This window comes from Leopardus geoffroyi, chromosome E3 (assembly GCF_018350155.1).
Source record: "Leopardus geoffroyi isolate Oge1 chromosome E3, O.geoffroyi_Oge1_pat1.0, whole genome shotgun sequence".
In the NCBI taxonomy this organism is placed as follows: domain Eukaryota; kingdom Metazoa; phylum Chordata; class Mammalia; order Carnivora; family Felidae; genus Leopardus; species Leopardus geoffroyi.
The window spans coordinates 37891255-37912117 of NC_059340.1; the positions used below are offsets into that span (position 1 = coordinate 37891255).

Below are 20863 nucleotides of genomic sequence, written 5' to 3' on the forward strand. Positions count from 1 at the left end.
GAGCCCTGTGTATTCGTATTGCGTCCATGTGCCCAGATCCTCTGTTTAGCTGTGGCTCTGTTTGTGTGTTTTCACATTTCAAGTACAGTAGTCATCTTGTTAAACTGGTGACTAGTTTAATCCGGGTAAATCCAATGAAACCCAAGAAAATACTGAGGTGATCATTTAAATGGGAGGTTTTTAATAAAAAGGAGCACATAAACCCTTTTACAAGATTGTTAGGAACGTACTAGAGGTATTTTTCATTCCTGCGCTTATTTCACTTGCTTTCCCCCTTTTCAGCCTTAATATTCAGTTCCTAATCAGTAAGTGAGCCAAAAAAGCAACAGAATTCTAACCTGAGGTCTAAGGGGCTCCTGGGCATCTGGCCAAGAGCCTGGGCTATTGCTTCTCCCTTGTGTCTCCACAGCTGGTGCTGGGCCCCAGTGGTGTACTGCAAGGGATCCGCCCTGGGAAGTGCTATGTGGACATGTCAACAGTGGATGCTGACACAGTCACTGAGCTGGCCCAGGTAGCAGCCTCGTTTGTGGTGGCCTTCCAACATCCTTGTGGTTAGAGCCCAAGACTCTAACTGATCGCTCCTGAGTGGGCAACTTGGTTACTCTAAAGACAAAAGCAGGGAGAGAAAGAAAGGCCTGTAGCCTTGGGACTAGGTTGTCGTCGCTCTTTACTTTCAAAGCCACAGCTAGTCTGAATAGCCATGAGAGGAGAGGTGTTGCCCAGCTGGGATGGGCATTAGGTCCCAGAGCTGTGAGCCCCACAGTGAGAAGCATTCCAGGCAGCTGGCAGGGCCTTTTTGGTTTAAGCAGCTATCCACATTTGATCCTAGCAGTATTCTTTCCACTAAGCTGCTGGGCCAAGTGGTGACTTCTGGCCCCTCTGTGCCCTGAGGGTGGCTGAAGTCAGAGAAGGGAAGTGTCTGGAGGAAGTATGGTCGGCCAAGCCATGAGCATGGTCATGTTTGGTCTTTGTAAGAAATTGCAAGTAAATGGGAGCAGGTGGGGAGACCTCAGCTTAGCTGCATGCTACGTATGATTCAGGCATCTGTCTAGGGCCTCGGTGTGGAGGGCCAGGTGTTCCCACTTGAAACCCCAGTGAGGCGCAAGGCCTTCAGAAGCTATGACTTTCCTTTCCAGGTGATTGTGTCCAGGGGGGGCCGCTTTCTGGAAGCCCCGGTCTCAGGGAATCAGCAGCTGTCTAATGACGGGATGTTGGTGATCTTAGCAGCAGGAGACAGGGGCTTGTATGAGGACTGCAGCAGCTGCTTCCAGGCAATGGGGAAGACCTCCTTCTTTCTAGGTAACATGCCTGCCCACCCGTCGGGCCACTACAGGCCCGGAGGCTGGGTGGGCCACATCCCCTCTAGACTGCACTGATGACAGCGTCACTCCCGCACGGCCTCTCTGCCTGGGGCCCCCGTGGGAAGGTTTCCTTTGACTTGCACAGTCAGTGCCTGGAAGGAGGAGGAGCCCGAAGGGTCAGAGCCAGTTCTGTCAGGGGCAGGTGAATGGGGCCTCCCCTGGGTGTAGAGGTGGGTCCGAGCAGGGATGAGGGTGGGCAGAAAGTCCCTGCCCTCAGATTCTTGAGAAGTGACCGTCATTCTCTACCCTGGCCAGGTGAGGTTGGCAACGCAGCCAAGATGATGCTGATCGTGAACATGGTCCAGGGAAGCTTCATGGCCACCATCGCTGAGGGCTTGACCCTGGCCCAAGTGACAGGCCAGTCCCAGCAGACACTCTTGGACATCCTCAATCAGGGACAGTTGGCCAGCATCTTCCTGGACCAGAAGTGCCAAAGTGAGTTGCCTTTGGCCTCTCTTGCATTTTAGTTCTGATAGGAGCTGAGAAACTGAGTCAGGCAGCTCTCACAGAGGAGTCTCTTCTTCAAGGGCTCATTGGGTGTGAAAGACGCACTCTCTTCATTCATTCCATGCCCTTGGTCAGAGGGGGTCCAGAGACCTGGAAGGTGGGATTTGGGGGTACTGGCTGGGACCTTGTCTCTTCAGTGTCCAAGAGGGAAGAAATGCCAGGTGTTGAGGCCTGACAGTACTACGGATAGTTTCTTAGTTAGAGTTTATTCAATTTGCCTGATAAGTGGCTTTCCTTCCTCAGATATCCTGCAAGGAAACTTTAAGCCTGATTTCTACCTGAAGTACATCCAGAAGGATCTCCGCTTAGCCATTGCCCTGGGTGATGCGGTCAACCATCCTACTCCTATGGCAGCTGCAGCCAATGAGGTACCTGCCAGAGGCGAAACACAACCCTGGCCATCTTCCTTTTGTCTTTACTATTCGCTACCCACCCCACCCCACCCCCTGCCCATCTTTATTTTGCTTTGTGTCTCATCTCTTGGGGTGGAATCTCAGGTCATTGTTTCTAGACAGGAGCGTGTAAAACTGTACACTTCCTTCTTAGCCATGCCTACTTCCCATGTGATTTCTTCGACCTGTGGATTATTCAAAAGTGTATCATATAATTGGAGTTGTCCTACATATCTAATGATGATTGATTACTAACATGTCTCTGTTGTGGTTAAAAAACACATCCTGTATGATTTTTGTTTCTTTAAATTTAATCAGACTTGTTTTGTGGCCCAGCAGATGGTCTGTCTTTGGGTGTGCTGTGTGCACTTAAGAGGACTATGTCCTGCAGATACCAGTTAGGTTGAGGTTGGTAGTTTTTTTCGGATCACATTTACTGGCCTTTTTCTCTGGTTCTTTCAGTTGCTGAAAGATCTTAAAATCTCTAACTGTGATTGTGGGATTGTCTGTTTTTCCCTTTGATTTTGTCTATTATCTTTGAAACTCCTGTAATTTTGAAACTCTTAGCATTTATGATGGCCACATCTTCCTTATGAGTTTGCCCTTCTGTTTTTATAAAATGTCGCTTTCCGGTCTTTGTCTTGAAGCCTATTGCCCAGTTTTACTATAGGTGCTATTGTTTTTATATTTGTTTTAATATTTATTTATTTTTGAGAGAGAGAGAGAGAGAGAGAGAGAGTGTGAGCCAGGGGAGGGGCAGAGAGAGAGGGAGACAGAGAATCCCAAGCAGGCTCCACTCTGTCAGCGCAGAGCCCAATGTGAGCCTTAAACTCACGAATCATTAAATATGACCTGAGCTGAAATCAAGAGTCAAACGCTTAACCAAACAGAGCAACCCAGGTGCCCCATTGTATATTTTTTGCCATTCATTTGCTTTCAGTTTGTGTTTTTATACTGTATCTTTTGTATACAGCCTGTCATTGGAGCTTGGATTTTTACCCATTCTGAAAGATTCTGCCTATTAATTGGGGTGTTTGGTCATTTACCTTTTTTTGAATGACAACTTTATTAAGCACCTACACATGCACTTTTTGAAAAGTTGTTTAGAAGTGTAGCCTTAAAAAAGCTGAGCACTATTTCTTTACTGTAGAGTTACAATAAAAACTACATTTGTAGGGCGCCAGGTAGTTCAGTTGGTTAAGCATCTGACTTGGCTCAGGTCATGATCTCCCACTTTGTGAGTTCAAGCCCCACGTTGGTCTCTCTGCTGACAGCTCAGATCCTGCTCCGGATCCTCTGTCTCCCTCTCTCTCTGCCCTTTCCCCAAGCACATGTGCTCTCTCAAAAATAAACAAACATTTAAAAAAACAAAAAACAAAACTCTACATTTTGTGTAAAACACATAAATTCATTTATTTTAGAAGCTGTATCTTCCAAGTGCTAAAAAAAGGATATGCATCACTCAAGTTAAATAGAAGTCTCCAGTGGCGTGTTCCAGCGAAGAAGTAAAGAAACACGGTTCTGGGGCGCCTGGGTGGCTCAGTCGGTTGAGCGTCCGACTTCAGTTCAGGTCATGATCTCACGGTCTGTGAGTTCAAGCCCCGTGTCAGGCTCTGTGCTGACAGCTCGGAGCCTGGAGCCTGCTTTGGATTCTGTGTCTCCCTGTCTCTCTGCCCCTCCCCCGCTCATGCTCTGTTTCTCCCTCTTTCTCTCATTCTCTCTCTCTGTCAAAAATAAATAAACATTAAAAAAAAAGGAAAAAAGAAACACGGTTCTGCTCTTTTCAGACCTACCTTTTCATAATCTGTAATCTTCTGTCCCTGAATTCTGTGTTTTCTGTCCCTTCCTTGTCTGCCTGAACATGCCAGAGTACTTACTTCACTTTTTCAGGTTGCAGTACAATTTCAGGTTACTCATGTTTGTTTTACCTTGGATTCTCTCTTAGCAGCGGACTTATTTTTGTATTTTGTATAATTTTTTTTGTCAACAAGCTTGTCTTTAACTGAAGTCAGTTCTGAAGGGTTCTATGTGTGGTTTGTGTTGGCAAGTTTCTCTGTGAGGTGATTTCTGACTTGCCTCTGCCCTGAGTCTACAGGATTTGTTGGCTTGAAAACAAATATTTTAGTTAATTTCTCAATGGAACGTGGTGCTATCTGGCCATTTGGATGGTGTGAATTTAGGCTCCTCACTGGTGCTTACTGTTCAGGATCTTAAGGTTAACTAGGCCAGTAACATTTAGTCCTTTTCTTAAAGTCTGTTAAGGTATGGTCAGATTTGGAGCTACCGTTTTATCATTTGATTGCTGCTTGTCTCTTCTGGCTTTTGACTGTCCTTCCTATTTTACTGCCTTTTGGATTATTTGAATATTTTTTAGAATTCCATTTTACGTACTGTCTTCTTAATGACGCATTGTTTCTGTTTTATCTTTGCTCTAGGGATATCAGTATGCAAGAATATGCAATATCCTTAAACTTCACAGTCTACTTAGAGTTAATCTTGTACCTCTTCACATAAAACATAGATACACTTCCATTTACCTCCCCCTCCACCTCCTCCTTTAAGGCAGGGTTTCTCAACCTGGGCACGATGACATTTTGCTGTGGGAGCCATCCTGTGCTTACAGGATGTTTAGCAGCATCCCTGTCCTATACCCACTAGAGGCCAGCAACACCCCCTCAGTTGACACAATGTCTGTAGATGTTGCCAAATGTCCAGTGGGGGCAAAATAATCCCTGGTTGAGAACCCCTGCTTTAGGGTACAGATGTCCTCTGGGTTACATCTGCCTTTGTTTTAAACATACGGTCAACGTTGGAATGTTTTAAGTAGTCTTATGTATTTTATTTTAACGAAGAGAGAAAATAATTGTATATTTCTCTTATTTACCATTTCCAGGGCTCTTCATTCTTTTCTAAAGAATTGAATTTCTCTCTGGGATTGTTTCCTTTCAGCTGGAAGAACTTGCTTTAGCATTCCCTGTAGTGCAGGTCTGCTGGCAATGATTGGTTTTCTTGTATCTGAAAAGGTCTTATGGAGCCTTCGTGTTGAGTTGACAGCTACACCTGAGCTGTAATGGACACTCAACTATAGTGGCTTCAGCTGGACTGTGTTTGAAAAAAGACAGAAATGCAGCTTGTATGGGGGAACCTTGTGTTCAACTGCATTTCCTCAGTGTGCCTGGATGCCATACTGCCTTTGTCGAATGGCTTTTTAATTCTCTTCACACTCGTTCATAATATTCACCTAGTGTCTCTGGAGTGGCTGTTGATTGCCAGGCACTATTCTAGGTTCTGGGGACGTGTTCAGGAGCAGCCCGTTCCTTCCCTTGTGGCGCTTACATTTTAATGGAAAGAGGCACAAGACAGGCAGATAAGTATTTGAACAAGAGTCTGTAAAGGTCAGAAGTATGAGTAAAATACAGCAGAGTGAGTGAAGCGGTGCGGCCGCTGTCTTAGATTGGCTGCTCGGGAGAGGCCTCGGAGCTGACTGGGAAGGGGCCAGTTGTGCTAAGGTAAAAGCATCCCACACAGAGGGAAGGATGAGGATAGCGGCCCAGAGCATAACACAGGAAGACCCTGGAGGTAGGAATGGACGTGATTATAATTGCTAACAATGCTCTAAGCACTTTACCTCCTCAGTCCCTTTAAACCTCATGATAACCTTGTCACCTTCTCCATGACATCAAGTAGTAGTGGTGACGGCAAAGAAACACTGAGGCACCTGGCTCAAGATCAGTGGGGGGCCTGGGTGGCTCAGTCGTTTAAGCGCCCAGCTTTAGCGCAGGTCCTGATCTCACGGCTCGTGAACTCTAGCCCCGCATCGGGCTCTCTTGCTGTCCACACAGAGCACTCTTCAGATCCTCTGTCCCCCTCTCTCTGCCCCTCCCCTGCTTACACTGTCTCTCAAAAATAAACATTTCTTTATTTAAAAAAAAAAAAAAAATCAGTGTGGGGGTTGGCCAGGAGTTGTACCTAGATAGCCTGGACTCCAAAGGCTGCCTGCCGCCTGCCGCCTGCCTGCCTGACCACATCTAGAACCGCCTCCAGGAAGCAGATTGTGTTTTTTAAGTCAGCTCTGTGGACAGAGTATGAGCCTATCTCCTTTTTTTTTCCAGGTGTACAAAAGAGCCAAGGCACTGGACCAGTCTGACAACGACATGTCTGCCGTGTACCGAGCCTATATACACTAAGCCCTCGATACCCCATCCCTGCCCCCCAAGTCTTCCCTCTGGCCCCTCCTCCTCACATGGGGTTGGGGTCCTGGGACTTAGCTCTGGACCAGTCCACCTGTCTCCATCTCCTTTTCTACAGACTTTGAGACTTGCCATCAGCACAGCACACAGCGTCACCCCTCCCCTGGAGGTCCTGGGGAGGGGAGGGGTGTCAGCAGGATTGGCCTTTGGGAAAGCTCTTGAGCTGGGCACTGGCCCCGGACTAGGTGGCTGTGTGTTCACACACACACACACACACACACACACACACACACACACACCCTACACACCACACACTGGCTCTCGCCCCAGGATAGAAGCTGCCCAGAAACTGCTGCCTGGCTTTTTTTTCCTCCTGAGCTTGTCTTATCTCAGACCCTTTCCAATAGAGGAACTAGAATCAGCAGTGAGAACTGGAAGCCTTCCCACTGCTGCCGTCCCTCAGAGCAAAGAGGCTGTGGTTACGTCCACGTCCCCCCACTGGATCCCCCATGTGAGAGAGAGGCTCTGGGTCAAGATGAGCCAGCACCGACTCCAAACAGAGGGTCCCCATGGGCCCTCCAACCTCAGGTGACCAGCTGATGAGGATTGTCATATTTAAGCTACCAATGTGCAACCAACTCTCCGTAAATGCCTTTGTGAACTGAAAAGAGATTGGCAAAGTTGAACGAACACAGGGCTCTGGCTCTCCAGGGAGAGCAGCAAATCGCCAGCACGTTAGGTGAGCCTCACAGAAGCCTGCTCTCCTCGCCGCTCTTGAGCACCTGTCCCAGAAGTCACCATCACTGCAGAGCCCTGGGCTGGGATCAGACTTCCTCACTTTGGTGTAGGGGGAGCTCACTCCTCACCAGGCTCTTAGTATTTGGATTTGCATTCCAGCCCTTGGGAAGGGGATCCTGAGGGCCACCAGGGAGGAGCAAAGAGGGAGGAGAGTGGGGTTCCTTCCTGTTTCCGTTATGCTGCAGACTCCACCTGGAGCCACTCTGACCGGGTCCCCTCACAGCAGTCCCATCCTCTCCAACCTGCTCCTGCACATGTTCCCCACCTGCCTACCTTTTCATTCTCCCTTCCTCCTCCTCTTCCCATGGAGACAGTGTTTCTGTCCCTTCTTTGGCCCAAACCCAGCCTGACCAACGATGGCCATTTCTTAGGCTCAGCTCTTGAAACAGGATCGAGTGTCTTCACTTCAGCCGGAAGCATAGCCTTCAATGCTTCCAGGGCCCCAGGGTCTTTTGGGAGGGAAGAGAACTGAACCTGACCCAACCTGAACTAACTGACCCGAAGAGGTAGATCTAAGACATCTTTGAGACCCTAACATTTCTCCTTGGATAGGGGACCAGAGGGACTTACGATGTGGTGTAAAAACAAGGAGAAGTCACCCAAAGGATGTCCATGTTCTCTCCCTCTATATGGGTTGAATTTTCCAAAGTTACAGTTTGCAGGTCAGCATTTCTAGTGAATATATATAATGAGGAGACCACACTGGTGTGGGCCCCTCCCCCTCACAAATTTGGCCCTTTTCCACTGATAAAACCCAGGCTAGGGGATCTCAGAAGACATAGGGGGGGAGGGCAGGGAAGATGCCTGCGGGTTTTTGGCATAATTTCACTGGGATTTGGAATTCTTTTCTGTCTGAACACAAAGCCTGTTCTAGTCCTAGCTGGACACTCGGGGTTGGGGGTGGGAGGGTGGGGGTGGGGGAAGATGCTGTAATGAAACTGGTTAGTCAATGTTGTCTTAATATTGTTGACAATTCTGTAAAGTTTCTTTTTATGACTATTTCTGTTTAAGCTATTTCACCTTTGTTTTGAAATCCTTCCCTTTTAGAAGAAAATGTGACACTTGTGAAAAAGCTTGTAAGAAAGCCCCTCTTCCACCATCCCTTTTTTTTCCCCCTTTAAACCTACTTTAAATGACAAATCTTCTAGGTAATTAAGGTTGTGAATTTTTATTTTTGCTTTGTTTTTAATGAGCATTTGTCTTTCAGAATAGGATTGTGTGATGTTTAAATGGCAAAAACAAAACATGATTTTGTGCAATTAACAAAAAAAAGCTACTGCAAGCAAAATAAAACGTTTCTTGGTAACACAACTGTGACTGATTACCTCGGCAGTGGCCTGTGCCCAGACCCAGAGCGCTGTGTGGTGGAGGGAGGAGGGCCGGGAGCGCAAGAACGGCCCCGCAGCCCTCGCGCCGGGACTGCGCCGGGACTGCCTGGTCATCGGCTGGTTCCTCCTGGACCAACGGAACTCGCGAACTCCGCGGGAGGAGGGCGAGGCCGAGCAGGAACAGGCTGCCACGCCGGCCAATCGCCGGGCGCGGCGAGAGCAAACCATCCCTCTGGCCAATCAATGTGCGCAAGCGGAGCAGGGCGCCCTATCAGGGCCGGGGAGGGGCGGGACAAGCGGCCGAAGAGCTCCAGCGGCAGAGCGGCGGTGGACACGGCGCCCGAGCGCAGAGCGCTCGCGGTGGGTGCCAGCGGCAGCCTGGGAGAGCCGGAGCAGGCGGGTTCGCGCAGCCGCCAGCCTCGATTCGGAGCGCGGCTCGGCCGGTCGGCGGCGGGAGAGGCGGCCCGGGGGCGGGGCGGACGCGCGTGCCGCCAATCGGCAGCGGGGGTGGGCCCGGGTGCTGCTAGCGCACTGACGGCCGGTGCAACGAGCCTCGAGCTGACGGCGGGTGCCTGACGGTCGCTGGGCGGCGAGCGGCGGCGATGGCGACCGCGATGGCAGCGACGGCGGCGGAGCGAGCGGTGTTGGTGAGGCGCGCGGCCAGGGCAGGGTGGAGCCGGGGGCGGTGGGCCCGGGAGGCTGACAGTCGGCCTGTGCCCGCAGGAGGAGGAGTTCCGCTGGCTGCTGCACGACGAGGTGCACGCCGTCCTCAGGCAGCTGCAAGACATCCTCAAGGTAAGGCGCCTGGCGGGCCGGCCCAGCAGCGGCTCTTTCCCGGGCCGATGCCCCTGCCTCCCGAGCGCCTGTTGTGGGCGCGATGCGCGGTGTGCAGACCAGGCCCTGCCTCGGAGGACTGGGAGTCCAGTCGGGGTACCAACACATGATTGTCCACTTAATCACAGGCAGCTGTGTGAGCGCAGTGCGTTGGGCGTGGAATGAGCTCCCGGGCAGGGAGTCGGGGTCAAGGAAGGCTTCCATTGAAGCTGTTATCTCAAGGTCTCCAGCATCATACTCAACATCTGGGGGGCTCCCTTTCGCAAAAAGATTGCAGTACCAGCCTCGCAGGGCTATTGTGAAATAAGTCAACTCACAGAAATGTCCAGACATTGCTTGGTAGGGCAGAAATTGCGAGTTGTCATGACTACTAACATTTTCTGACTCTGTCCCCACACCCAAGCGTCTTTCCCCCCCCCCTTTTTTTTTTTTTTTTTAATTTACATCCAAGTTAGCATATAGCGCAACAATAATTTCAGGAGTAGATTCCTTAATGCCCCTTACCCATTTAGCCCATCCCCCCTCCCACAACCCCTCCAGTAACCCTCTGTTTATTCTACATATTTATGAGTCTCTTATGCTTTGTCCCCCTCCCTGTTTTTATATTAGTTTTGTTTTCCTTCCCTTATCTTCATCTGTTTTGTCTCTTAAAGTCCTCATATGAGTGAAGTCATATGATATTTGTCTTTCTCTGACTAATTTCACTTAGCATAATACCCTCCAACCCAAGCATCTTAACCAAGCCAGGAGGCCATCTCTCTGTTCTATATCCTGGAGTTGGGCTTGAGGCAGATTTCTGGGGAATGTGGAAGGAACAGCTATCCATCCACTCTGGTAGGACCTGAAACCCAGGTGAGGGCGGAAAGGCCTGAGAAATGGGAAGGTGCCCTGGAGGCTTGGATAAGGTGCTCCGGTGAGACCAACCCACTTGACCCTCCCCTGGCCAACCTAGGAAATGGGGCTTCTGGAAAGACCGTTGAACTGGATTGGATGAACTTTACCCTAATCCCCTCTGCCCTTCCAGGAGGCCTCTCTCCGCTTCACTCTGCCCTGCTCTGGCACCGGCACGGAGGGTCCTGCCAAGCAGGAGAACTTCATCCTTGGCAGCTGTAGGTGAGCAGGGGCTGAGCAGAAATGAGGGCGATGAAGCTGCTTGTGAGGGTGACACCTGGGATCCCTCCAGGAGAGGCTGCATAGCCAAGGCCCAGCGGGCCATCCTGGGACAGCCAGGGGCAAGCTGCCGGGAGGGCCAGGTGGTGGGAGAGGGCAGCCACAGGCACTGCTCTGACCCCCACGTGTTGCAGCACAGACCAGGTGAAAGGCGTGCTGACTCTGCAAGGGGACGCGCTGAGCCAGGCGGTGAGTCCCCCAGCCCCTCTCCCCTTTCTCTGTTGCTGGAGGATCCAGCAGGAAAGAGTATGGGAGCCTCCTGCTGGCTCTGCCACCAGTTGGCTGTGTGACCCTGGGCAGGATCCTTGACCTCTCTGGGCCTCAGTTTTCTCCCTTGTAAAATACTCCCCCCACCCCCCAGCAGCCTTCTCATGGAATTGGCATGTGGCTTCTGTGTGAGGTGCCAAAGGGAGATGTTTGCACACGGCCCAGCCCTGAGTCTGGGCCCAGTGAAGCGTGGGCAGCAGCGGGATTAAGCTGGCCCCAATTCAAAGTGAAACCGGCCAGCATCTGAGCTCCGTTGGTGCCAGGCACCAAGATGTGGGGGAAGGTGCCTCTCCTCCAGTAGTGGGTGGGTGCTCAGTCCATTGGCCTGTACCTGTGTTCCCTTTTGCCCACAGTCACAGCTCCTCCTGGCTGAGGCCACCTTCCCCTTTCTGTTTTCCCTTTCATTTCTTTGTGGTTCCTCTTGGGCCCGAGTTCCTGTTTCCTGACCTCCTTGTTCACACTCCAAATGGCCACAGTGCTGGGAGACCTTCTGCCCTGTGGAATGACAAGGGCCCGAACCACCCCACACACCCCATTTCTGGCCCCCTGCTCAAGGGCTCAGGGTGGCCAAAAGCAGGAGGGTGTCATCCTTCTGCTTATCTCCACTCTTGCCTGTCAGGATGTGAACCTGAAGATACCCCGGAACAACCAGCTGCTGCACTTCGCCTTCCGAGAAGACAAGCAGTGGAAGCTGCAGCAGGTAGTCGGGCCCTTCCCCTACTGGGGCTCAGGCCACAAGGGCAGGCAGGGGCAGGCCTGAGAGGCACTGAGGGTTCCAGGCTGGCCATGGGGATTTGAAGCCGGAGCAAGCCTGGAAGGGTGTTTCCTAGTAGCAGAGCTGGGGCAGGCAGTGCCTGGGGCTCCAGAGCCTAGCCTTGAAGGAGGTGGAAAACCTGTCTGTAGGCCCCTGGGCCCCAGCAGGAACCACTGGGGTCCTCTGGAGCCAGGAACTCCCCTTCCCAGAGCCTCCAGGGGGCTTCTGATGGCTCCTGGAGACAGAGTCCATGTTCCCTACAAGCTCCTGTGTGATTGGTTGATCCAAGCCCCTTCCCCTCTCACTGGACACCAGCTGGTCTCCACCTCAGGGCCTTTGCCCATGCTCGGCTCTCTGCTTTTCTTGTCATTTGGGTGATCCTCAAGAATCACTTCCCTGGGGCCTCCCTTGACCTCCATCCATCAAAAGAGGCTCCCCCTCCCCCATCCTGCAGAGTCACCCTCTTTCCTTGTGCAAGTCAGTCTTTTTATCTTAGGCCTTTACTCTGCGATCACCTGCCCTCCTTTAGAAAGTGAGCTATGTGACAGCAGGCCGGCCACAGTCTCGCCATGTGCCCAACACCCAGCCAGGACCTGGCATTCAGAGGACACGGAGCTGGGAGCTGGTGGGGAGAGGGCAGGCAGGTGGTTCCCACCCCACCACTCCAAGGAGAATGGCCCCTCATCGTGATGACTGGGGCAGGAACTGCCCACCGAGAGATGAAGTTGGCATCTCTTCCTCTTGAGGCCCAGCCCACTGACCTCTCGATGGGCACTGTTTTCAGATCCAGGATGCCAGGAACCATGTAAGCCAAGCCATTTACCTCCTTGCCAACCGGGATGAAAGCTACCAGTTCAGGACGGGAGCAGAGGTCCTCAAGGTGAGCAGCCAGAAGGGACAGGAGAACTAGGTTCCCTACCCCTGGCCCTGACCAGGCCCCTGGAGAATTCTGCCCCCACATCCTCGGGCGCAGCTGACGGCCCACCCATCACCTCTCAATGCACACATGTCCATCCAGCTACAGTCAAATGATTCATATCCCAGGTTCCAGACTCAGACTGAGATCCTGATTCCAGGGCCTCCGCTGTAAGCTGTGCAACCTCAGGTTACTTTCTTAGTCATTCTATGCCTCAATAGCCTCACCTATAGAGGGAGGACTCACTGCAGTGACGACCAGTTGTGATGATGCAGGTAAAGTAGCCTCTAGCAAATGCTCAGGAAGTGCTCAGCTACTACTAGTAGATGCTAGTAGTCACATGACTAGCACTAGAGGAACACTTATAATTAGCAAAGGGAATCCACATGGTTTGCAGGGACCAGCTGCGCTCATATGCCCCAAACTCATGCTTAAACTCTGTCCCTGATTTGCTATGTGTCTTCAGGTGATTCACTTTCCTTCTTTGGACCTCTGAGTCCTCATATGAAAACTTACAACTGATGGCCTGAGGTCCCTCCCAGAACTGTGACCACCCTGGGGACAGGGGGTGTAGTCCCCATGCCTCCACCCAGATTTGCCTTTCCTGGAAGCAAGGTCACCCCCATGCCCATGGCAATATCTGGAAGCAGTGGAAGTTGGGGCTCTGAGGAGTCCAAGCAAGAGTTTTAGTCATGGCAAAGGAAAAGGATGAGTTCCAGATGGTTCCACTGTTCACTAGCCATGTGACCTTAGCACTTGGGAGCTTCTCTTTCCTCAACTGTGAAAATGGGGCTGGTACCCCAGGCTAAGACCTGAACCTAGCCGTGCCATCACCGTCCCTGGCTCCTTGCACCCAAGCTGGATTCAGGCCCCTTCTTCTAAGCTCCTTCATTGCCTGTACCCCCATCCACAAAGCCCTCATGCCCCTGAGACTGACCCTCAGGATCTCCCATGTTCCATTCCCCACTGGACCAGCACCCAGGATCCCATGCAGTAGAACCTGCTGGATAGGTGGTCACCCCTGCAGACGTCCTACCCCCACCCTCAGCCGGAACCCCAGTACCTGCACCTTTAACAAGCCCCACACAGCAGGGATTCAGGCCTTGAGACCGTGAGCACCCAGGGCAGGAGCTGGGAGCTTCCATGACTTTGTCACGCTCTGATGTGGGAGAGCAGGGGCTGCCCTCGAAGCAGCTCTGACCAGCCCCCTGCCCACAGCTGATGGACGCTGTGATGCTGCAGCTGACCAGAGCCCGCAACCGGCTCACCACCCCGGCTACCCTTACTCTGCCTGAGATCGCTGCCAGTGGCCTCACGGTCAGTACCTTAGTCCAGCCCCTGCTCCAGGAGAGGGAATCCCCACTGAGGAGCCCAGCTTGCCCCTGGGAGGGACACGGGTGTGAAGGGGCCCTGGAAACCCCGAACTGCTGTCCGAGTCCTCTGTCTATGCAGTTTTCTGGGACAAGGTCCTTTGTTTCCACCCTGCGTCCCCCAAATGCTCCTAGTCTGCATCAGTGCTTCTCAAGCCTGGTGCAGAAAGCCACCCAGGACACCTCGGAAAAGTCTAGAAGCCCCAGTGCCTGGGTTGGGGAATGGGGTTGCCCAGGTGGTTCTGGGAGGCCTGCGCCTGCGCGACCCTCATCCGACCTGCTTGCCCGGTGCTCGTCCTCAGCGGATGTTCGCCCCTGCCCTGCCCTCTGACCTACTAGTCAATGTGTACATCAACCTCAACAAGCTCTGCCTCACCGTGTACCAGCTGCACGCCCTGCAGCCCAACTCCACCAAGGTGAGGGAACCCCACCCGCCACCACGTGCCTGGCAGCCTCCAGGGCCTGACCAGACTCCAGGGCCTGACCAGGTCTGGTCCCCTTCTTTCCTAGAACTTCCGCCCAGCTGGAGGCGCCGTGCTCCACAGCCCTGGGGCCATGTTGTAAGTATGCTGCCGGGGAGCACCCTGCCCTCCCCAGCCCTTTGCACCTTGGGGCCTGGGGGGCCAGGCTGGTCAGCACCCCCCACCCAGGGGAGACCCTCCCCTCTCCCCACAGCGAGTGGGGCTCCCAGCGTCTGGAGGTGAGCCATGTGCACAAGGTGGAGTGTGTGATCCCATGGCTCAACGATGCCCTGGTCTTCTTCACGGTCTCCCTGCAGCTCTGCCAGCAGCTCAAGGATAAGGTGGGCCACGGGGGACTGTGGGGTCGGGGTGGGCCTCCCTCTCAGACACATTGGGCCAGCCAGGTGGCAGGCTGCTAAGCCTTTTCATCTTGGGGGATCCCAAGGGCTCTGGTCATACCTCCAAAACACCCCCAAATCTCCATCGTACCCTCCACGCACACCCAGCAGATGGGCCACGACGTTGCCGAGCAACAGTACCCTCTCCCTAACAAATTGCCCTTGGATGACCTTGAAATCTCACCCGGGTCACAGGGTACAGCAAGGGAGGCTCCCTAGCACCAGCATGTACCATGTCCCCCCACCTCTCTCCCTCTCCAGATCTCCGTGTTCTCCAGCTACTGGAGCTACAGGCCTTTCTGAACAGAACCCCCAAGAGTCTGTCCACCTGGGAAATGGCCCTTGTCCCTCTCAGCTATCCCCTCTCGGAGTGTTGGCCAGAGCCGGGCAGCATGGGCTATTTATTTTCGTCTTTACCCCATCCTGCCCATCATATTTGCACAGATGGAAATGAACACTGGAATCACTGAAAAGAAGGGACGAAGGCTTGCTTTTCATTTTGCGGAGGGGGGTGGTCAGGAAGGCGGAGCAGAGATGTGGCCCACATTCCAAACCCTCCCTCCCTGCAGGCAGAAACCTTTGGACTCTGGGTGGGGCCAACCCCAGGGCTCTCCTTCCGCCTCCTTTTTCTGCTTTCTGAGCTGACCTTGGATGGTGAAGGGTAGCCATGCACACCCCCTCCGTGGAGGGTGAGGAGTGGGTGGCGACCCTAAGCTGTGAGTTAGGAGAGCAGACAGAAGCCACCCACCGTGAGCTATGGTGTCCTAGAATGCGTTTGCTCAGCATCCCTGACAAGGCCTCTAGGAAATAAAGATCACCCCACTTTACCTGGAGCGTCTGTCTGTCTGAGTGAGGACCAGGCTGGGGATCCCTGATACTTAGGACCTGAGTGGGGTACCCAGTGACTGAGCCCTTGGCCTCCCCACACCACCTTTGAGGGGGTCCTCCGGGCTGCCACGGGGCTGAGTGGGATGGGAACAAGGGTTCTGCCTGGGGGTTCCGGCCCCTGAGTTGGGCCCCAGCTTCCCCTCCCATGGGCAGTTGCTGGTGATTCAGGGTCTGGTGGCTGAAAGCTGTGAGGGAGCAGGTGGGCATCTGGATAAGGCACTGAGTTCCCACACTGCCCACCCCTTGACGGGAGGCTCAGAACGCACTCCAGACTCAGGTTCTGGACAAACAAGGCATTGTTCCTGTTGCCCAGCAGGACACACGGGCAGAGGGGCTGGGGGGCTCGGTGTGTTAAGGTTCCAGGGCCAAGTTATCCACACCCCTGCGGTGTTCCTACAAGAGAGGCACAGGAATCAGCTGGGCTTCACTCATGTGTCCCCTGCCTGCCCCCTGTCCACAGGAGGCCCAGCACCCTCGTCTCCCCAGTGCACTTCCAGGCTGCCCCTTGCACCTGCCCAGCCCAGGAGGCCAGTGGGGCTCACCTGATCGGGGCTCACCTTCTGGGATCTGGAGGGGCGGCGGCTGCAGCAGCTATAGCAGCAGCAGTGGATGCAAACAAGCAGCAGCAGCAGCAACACAGTGCCTGGGGGGGGGGGGGGGGGGAGTGACAGGTGTCCAGAGAGGGTCCTGGCCACGTCTGGGTCAGGAGGCTTGGGGGGGGGAGGGGGGCGGGGGGCAAAGGCCAAGGCCACACTCACCAAGGAAGATGAGAAAGATGATGAAGGCAGCAGTGTCCCACCTGGACTGGAACAGCTGACGGCTCCTCAGTTTCCCCAGCACTTCCTGGGCCGTGGTCTCCAGCTCCTTCTCCAGGTCTTCTGCCAAGGCCATCTCAGCTCCAGCCTTCTGGGTACCACCAGCCCCCAAGGGGCTGCCTCAGAACTCAGCCAGACCTCTCACAGCCCAGCCCCTGCCCTGCCCCTGCCCCTGCCCCTGCCCCCTCCCACACCAACACCCCCAAACCCCTGCCTGGTCCCCTCCCACCGCCCCCCACCCCCCGCCCCCAGCAACTCCGCGCCCAGACTCCTACCAGCCTCCAGGCTCCCCCAGTCAGCCAGTTGCCAGGTCCTGAGAACACAGGCTACTTCCTGCTTCCGGATCCACAACCCAAGATAGCTGCTACCTGAGGCCTTGGCACCTTGGCAACCAGCCCCACCCTTCCTAGGGGCGGCTAGGCTCCAGGGGGGTGGGGCCTGTGCCCTAACAGGTGTGCTTACAGCTTCCCAACAGGAGCAGGTGCTGCGGGACCCAGGGAGGTAGCCACGGGCCCGTAAGCCTCTTCACTCGGGGATTTTTCACTGTTTTCTCAACAGGCCAGACAGGCAGCCTGGAACACAGTAGGGCCTGGGCCTCTGTTGACTTGAGTGAAGAGAGACACACAGGAGGGAGGGACAGGGAGGGAAAAGTGGTTTCCATTTCCCCTCCACTGGGCAGATGGCATGTGCCTGGCACCATACTAGGAGTCTTTGTGGTCCTTTTCTCCTCTATTCTAATCCTCAGCGTGGTCGTTACAAAAAGATGATTATCCTCTCTCAAATGACCTCTTCCCCTGAACTTGGGGCCTGGGGCCCCGACCCTGTCCAGAAAGGCAGCTCTCACTCTCCCTTCTTTCAGCGCAGACGTGTCCAGGCCCACCAAGGGCCAGACACTGCTCAGCACTTGAGGTTGGCCGTAAACCAAGTGGACACAATTTCTTAATTCTTGTGGTGCTTGTGGTCTAGCAGGGGAGAACGTGTCAGCTGATGTCAGGCTCCGCACCTAACACCATCCATTCATTTCCTGATTTGTCCTCAGGGCAAGCCTCAACTGGCATCACTGTCCTTTCCACTCACAGATATGAAAGGTGTGGCCTTGAGAAGCTCAGCGACCAGCTCAAGTCGCACACCTAAGGTGCTCCTTCTCTGTCGCTGCTGTGACATACGACCACGCACTTCATGGCTTCAAACCATACAAATTTATTGTCTTAGGGTTCTGGAGATCAGAGTCTATAACAGGTCGGCAGGGCTGTGTTTCTTCTGAAGGCTCGAGGGGACAGTCCGTTCCTTGCCTTTTCTGGCTTTCTGGTGGCCACGCCCACTGGTCATGCCAGTCTCTGCCTCCATGCTCATATATCCTCTGGCCCTGACCCGCCTGACCTCTCTGCTACAAAGACCCCTGTGATTACATGATAATCCCACCCTCTGAATCCTTAGTCACATCTGCAAAGTCCCTTTTGCTGAGTAAGTTACCATACTCTCTCAAGGGTCCGGGGATTAGGATGGAAACATCTCTGGGGGCCATGATTCTGTCAGCCATCCCCAGAGTGAGCAGAGAAGCCAGAACTGGGGCCCAGGCATTTAGACCCCAGAGCCCTTCCCCACCACATTCTAGGGTCTCCTGTCCTGGGTCCCCTTCTTCCACCCTACCACCCCTCCGTCCTATTCCAGATCTCAGACGGCTGTTGCAGGAGCAGGGGAGTTTTGAAACAACTAGAGTGTTACTGCAGAAGGAAAGGAGGAGGGGGCAGTTTGAGGTAGTTCCTCAAACACTCACGCATGGTGGGGGGTGGGGGCGGTGCCTGGGTGGCTCAGTCGGTTGAGGATCTGACTCTTGATTTCGGCTCAGGTCACGATCTCACGGTTCATGAGTTCGAGCCCCGAATCAGGCTCTGTGCTGACGGCGTGGGGCCTCCTTGGGATTCTCTGTCTCCCTCTCTCTCTGCCCCTCCCCCTATTGTGAGTTTGCTCTCTCTCTGTCTCTCTAAAAACTAAATAAATATTAAAAAAAAAAAAGTTAAGGGGCATTAAGGAATCTACTCTCGAAATCATTGTTGCACTATATGCTAACTAGCTTGGATGTAAGTTAAAAAAATAAAATTAAAAAAATTTTTAAATTTTTTTAACGTTTATTTATTATTGAGAGACAGGCAGAGCATGAGCATGGAAGGGACAGAGAGAGGGGGAGACACAGAATCCGAAGCAGGCTCCAGGCTCTGAGCTGTCAGCACAGAGCCCAACACGGGGCTCAAACTCACGAACTGTGAGATCATGACCTGAGCTGAAGTCGGTCGCCCAACCAACTGAGCCACCCAGGCGCCCCAAAATTTAAAAAAATTTAAATAAATAAAAATTAAAAAATAAAAAGTTACACATGGTGATTGCATATGGCCTAGCAATTCCGCTCCTAGGTATAGATAGACCCATGAAAATTGAAAACAAGTTCTCAAAGACTTGTACACAAGTGTTCACAGCAGCACCGATCACAAGAGCCAAAAGGTGGAAACCGCCCCAGCGCCTGTCAACCGATGAATGGATGACCACCACAGGTGATTTGTCCATACAGTAGGATGTCATCCAGCTGCACAAAAGGAAGCAGTTACACCCGCTACAACACGGATGAACCTCCAAAACGTGACGCTCAATGAAGGAGACCAGACACAAAAGACCACATGGTGTGTAGGTCTGTTTCTGTGAAATGTCCAGAACAGGCAAATCCATAGAGACAGGAAGTAGTTAGTGGTGGCCAGGGGCTGAGAGAGGGGGGAAGAAGGGGAGTGACTGCTTAGTAGTGATGGGATTTCCTTTGCGGTGATGAACATATCTTGGAACAGGATGAGGTGGTGGTGTAGCCACATTGTAGGTGTACTAAATAGTGATCTGCCACTTACCTGTTCTCTTTAGAGTGGATAATGGTTAATTTTATGCAAATTAATTGTATGCAAATTTTACCTAAATTTTGTATTTATATATATATATATATATATATATATATATATATTTTTTTTTTTTTTTTTTTTTTTAAATAGGCTCTATGCCCAATGTGGGGCTTGACTCACAACCCCAAGACCAAGAGTCACATGCTCTACTGACTGAGCCAGCCAGGTGCCCCTTTACCGCAATTTTATTACTTTGTTAAGAATTTTTTTAAGTTTATTTATTTATTTTGAGAGACAGAACGCAAGAAGGGGTGGGGCAGAGAGAGAGAGAGAGAGAGAGAGAATCCCAATCAGGCTCTGCAGTCAGCAAGGAGCCCAACATGGGGCTCACACTGACAAAACTGTGAGGTCATGACATGAACCGAAATCGAGAGTTGGACGCTTAACTAACTGAGCCACCCAGGAGCTCCTTTCTACCTCATTTAAAAAAAAAAAAAAAAAAAAAAAGAGGATGGGGGTCCACAACTGTGGCCCCTGTCCCCCCACCACTTGGTCTGGCTGGGTGGGCAAGAGGCCCTCTGTCGCCTCTGCTCCCCACTGACCCTCAGCCTTCCTGTCCAGACCCCTGAGTGCCTTGTTACTTGTTTTTCATTATGAAAGTAAGACCTTCTACGGGTGCCTGAGTGGCTCAATCAGTTAAGCATCCAACTCTCGGTTTCAGTTCAGGTCATGATCTCACAGTTTATGAGTTTGAGCCGTGCATCAGGCTCTGCACTGCTTGAGATTCTGTCTCTCTCCCTCTCTGTCTCTACCCCTCTCCTGCTCATGCTCTCTAAATAAATCAGTAAACTTAAAATAATAATAATAATAATAATAAAGTAAGACTTTCTGATGGCGGGGAGGGGGGCAGTTGCTCTTTATTAGGGAAAATCTGGGAAATTCCAACTTGTTAAAAGACAAAACCCAGAGCACCTGGGTGGCTCAGTTGGTTAAGCATCCAACACTTATTAAAATCTGAGAAATTACCACGTTACTAAAAGACAGAAACTACCTGTAGAGTTGTAAGACGGGAGCAGAGCAGTGATGGGGAGGCCATGCCGAGGCGTATTTCAGGTGGGTCAGTCCCCCCTCAGACTCAGATCCTGTTCCCAGCCCTTAACACCCACCCGTGTGTGGCCTTGGGGCACAATCCTTGACCTTCTCTGCCTCAGTTTCTTCTTCTGTAAAATGGATGTGTAAATATCATTCCCCTTATTCTTGGGTTAGATTCAATGGAATGATCCATAAAACACTTCCTTAGCACAATGAGGTGTTCTAGAAACATGCACTGAATGGCTATATATTACTCACCCAACTTATGGGTGTGATTCCCTTCAGTCTTCTGTTCTTTGTACACATTTGGACTCATCTGCTGCCCTCACACTGCTCAGATCACTTCACCCTGGGCTTTTCCCAATCAACACAGCCAAGAGCGCCATGCAAGTGACCACTGCTTTCTGCAAGCACGGTCATGACGCTTGTGATCCTAGTGGCTA

The 20863-nt window shown here is 52.4% G+C and overlaps 3 protein-coding genes across 10 annotated transcripts in view; 2 read left to right on the top strand and 1 right to left on the bottom strand.

Moving 5' to 3' along the window:
- Nucleotides 1-8559, top strand: part of GLYR1 (glyoxylate reductase 1 homolog) — a 34175-nt gene extending 25616 nt beyond the window's left edge. For 4 of the 6 annotated variants that reach the window (XM_045460839.1, XM_045460841.1, XM_045460843.1 and 1 more), the window contains 5 exons: nucleotides 410-511; nucleotides 1137-1299; nucleotides 1617-1796; nucleotides 2112-2236; nucleotides 6373-8559. In XM_045460839.1, coding sequence (XP_045316795.1) covers nucleotides 410-511; nucleotides 1137-1299; nucleotides 1617-1796; nucleotides 2112-2236; nucleotides 6373-6447 — 645 coding nt within the window. In that variant the 3' untranslated portion in view covers nucleotides 6448-8559. The remainder of the gene's footprint in view (nucleotides 1-409; nucleotides 512-1136; nucleotides 1300-1616; nucleotides 1797-2111; nucleotides 2237-6372) is intronic. The other 2 variants (XM_045460840.1, XM_045460842.1) reach the window with 1 other exon arrangement.
- A 311-nt stretch (nucleotides 8560-8870) lies between these two features.
- ROGDI (rogdi atypical leucine zipper) lies at nucleotides 8871-15573 on the top strand. The gene is made up of 11 exons (XM_045460845.1): nucleotides 8871-9223; nucleotides 9300-9371; nucleotides 10435-10523; nucleotides 10715-10769; nucleotides 11467-11547; nucleotides 12386-12481; nucleotides 13736-13834; nucleotides 14190-14303; nucleotides 14398-14447; nucleotides 14563-14689; nucleotides 15008-15573. The coding sequence occupies exons 1-11, from the start codon at nucleotides 9179-9181 to the stop codon at nucleotides 15047-15049; spliced, it is 870 nt and encodes a 289-aa protein (XP_045316801.1). The 5' UTR covers nucleotides 8871-9178; the 3' UTR covers nucleotides 15050-15573.
- Nucleotides 15574-15912: 339 nt separating this feature from the next.
- Nucleotides 15913-16980, bottom strand: SMIM22 (small integral membrane protein 22). 3 transcript variants are annotated; one of them, XM_045460847.1, is made up of 4 exons: nucleotides 16725-16980; nucleotides 16393-16537; nucleotides 16177-16277; nucleotides 15913-16027 (listed from the first exon to the last, which is right to left on the bottom strand). In XM_045460847.1, the coding sequence occupies exons 2-4, from the start codon at nucleotides 16523-16525 to the stop codon at nucleotides 15986-15988; spliced, it is 276 nt and encodes a 91-aa protein (XP_045316803.1). In that variant the 5' UTR covers nucleotides 16526-16537; nucleotides 16725-16980; the 3' UTR covers nucleotides 15913-15985. The 3 variants fall into 3 exon arrangements, with proteins under 3 accessions (XP_045316803.1, XP_045316802.1, XP_045316805.1); XM_045460846.1 differs by having other exon boundaries at nucleotides 16393-16540; nucleotides 16725-16909; XM_045460849.1 differs by having other exon boundaries at nucleotides 16192-16277; nucleotides 16393-16540; nucleotides 16725-16899.
- Between the last annotated feature and the right edge of the window lie 3883 nt (nucleotides 16981-20863).

What these genes read in the sequence shown, in the direction of transcription:
- SMIM22 (XM_045460847.1), bottom strand. Translation starts at nt 16,525, where the DNA reads ATGGCCTTGGCAGAAGACCTGGAGAAGGAGCTGGAGACCACGGCCCAG. An exon ending in CATCTTTCTCATCTTCCTTG is followed by an intron (nt 16,278 to 16,392) that starts GTGAGTGTGGCC and finishes CCCCCCCCCCAG; the next exon opens with GCACTGTGTTGCTGCTGCTG. An exon ending in AGAAGGTGAGCCCCGATCAG is followed by an intron (nt 16,028 to 16,176) that starts GTGAGCCCCACT and finishes CCTCTCTTGTAG; the next exon opens with GAACACCGCAGGGGTGTGGA.
- ROGDI (XM_045460845.1), top strand. Translation starts at nt 9,179, where the DNA reads ATGGCGACCGCGATGGCAGCGACGGCGGCGGAGCGAGCGGTGTTG. An exon ending in GGGACGCGCTGAGCCAGGCG is followed by an intron (nt 10,770 to 11,466) that starts GTGAGTCCCCCA and finishes CTTGCCTGTCAG; the next exon opens with GATGTGAACCTGAAGATACC. An exon ending in TCGCTGCCAGTGGCCTCACG is followed by an intron (nt 13,835 to 14,189) that starts GTCAGTACCTTA and finishes GCTCGTCCTCAG; the next exon opens with CGGATGTTCGCCCCTGCCCT.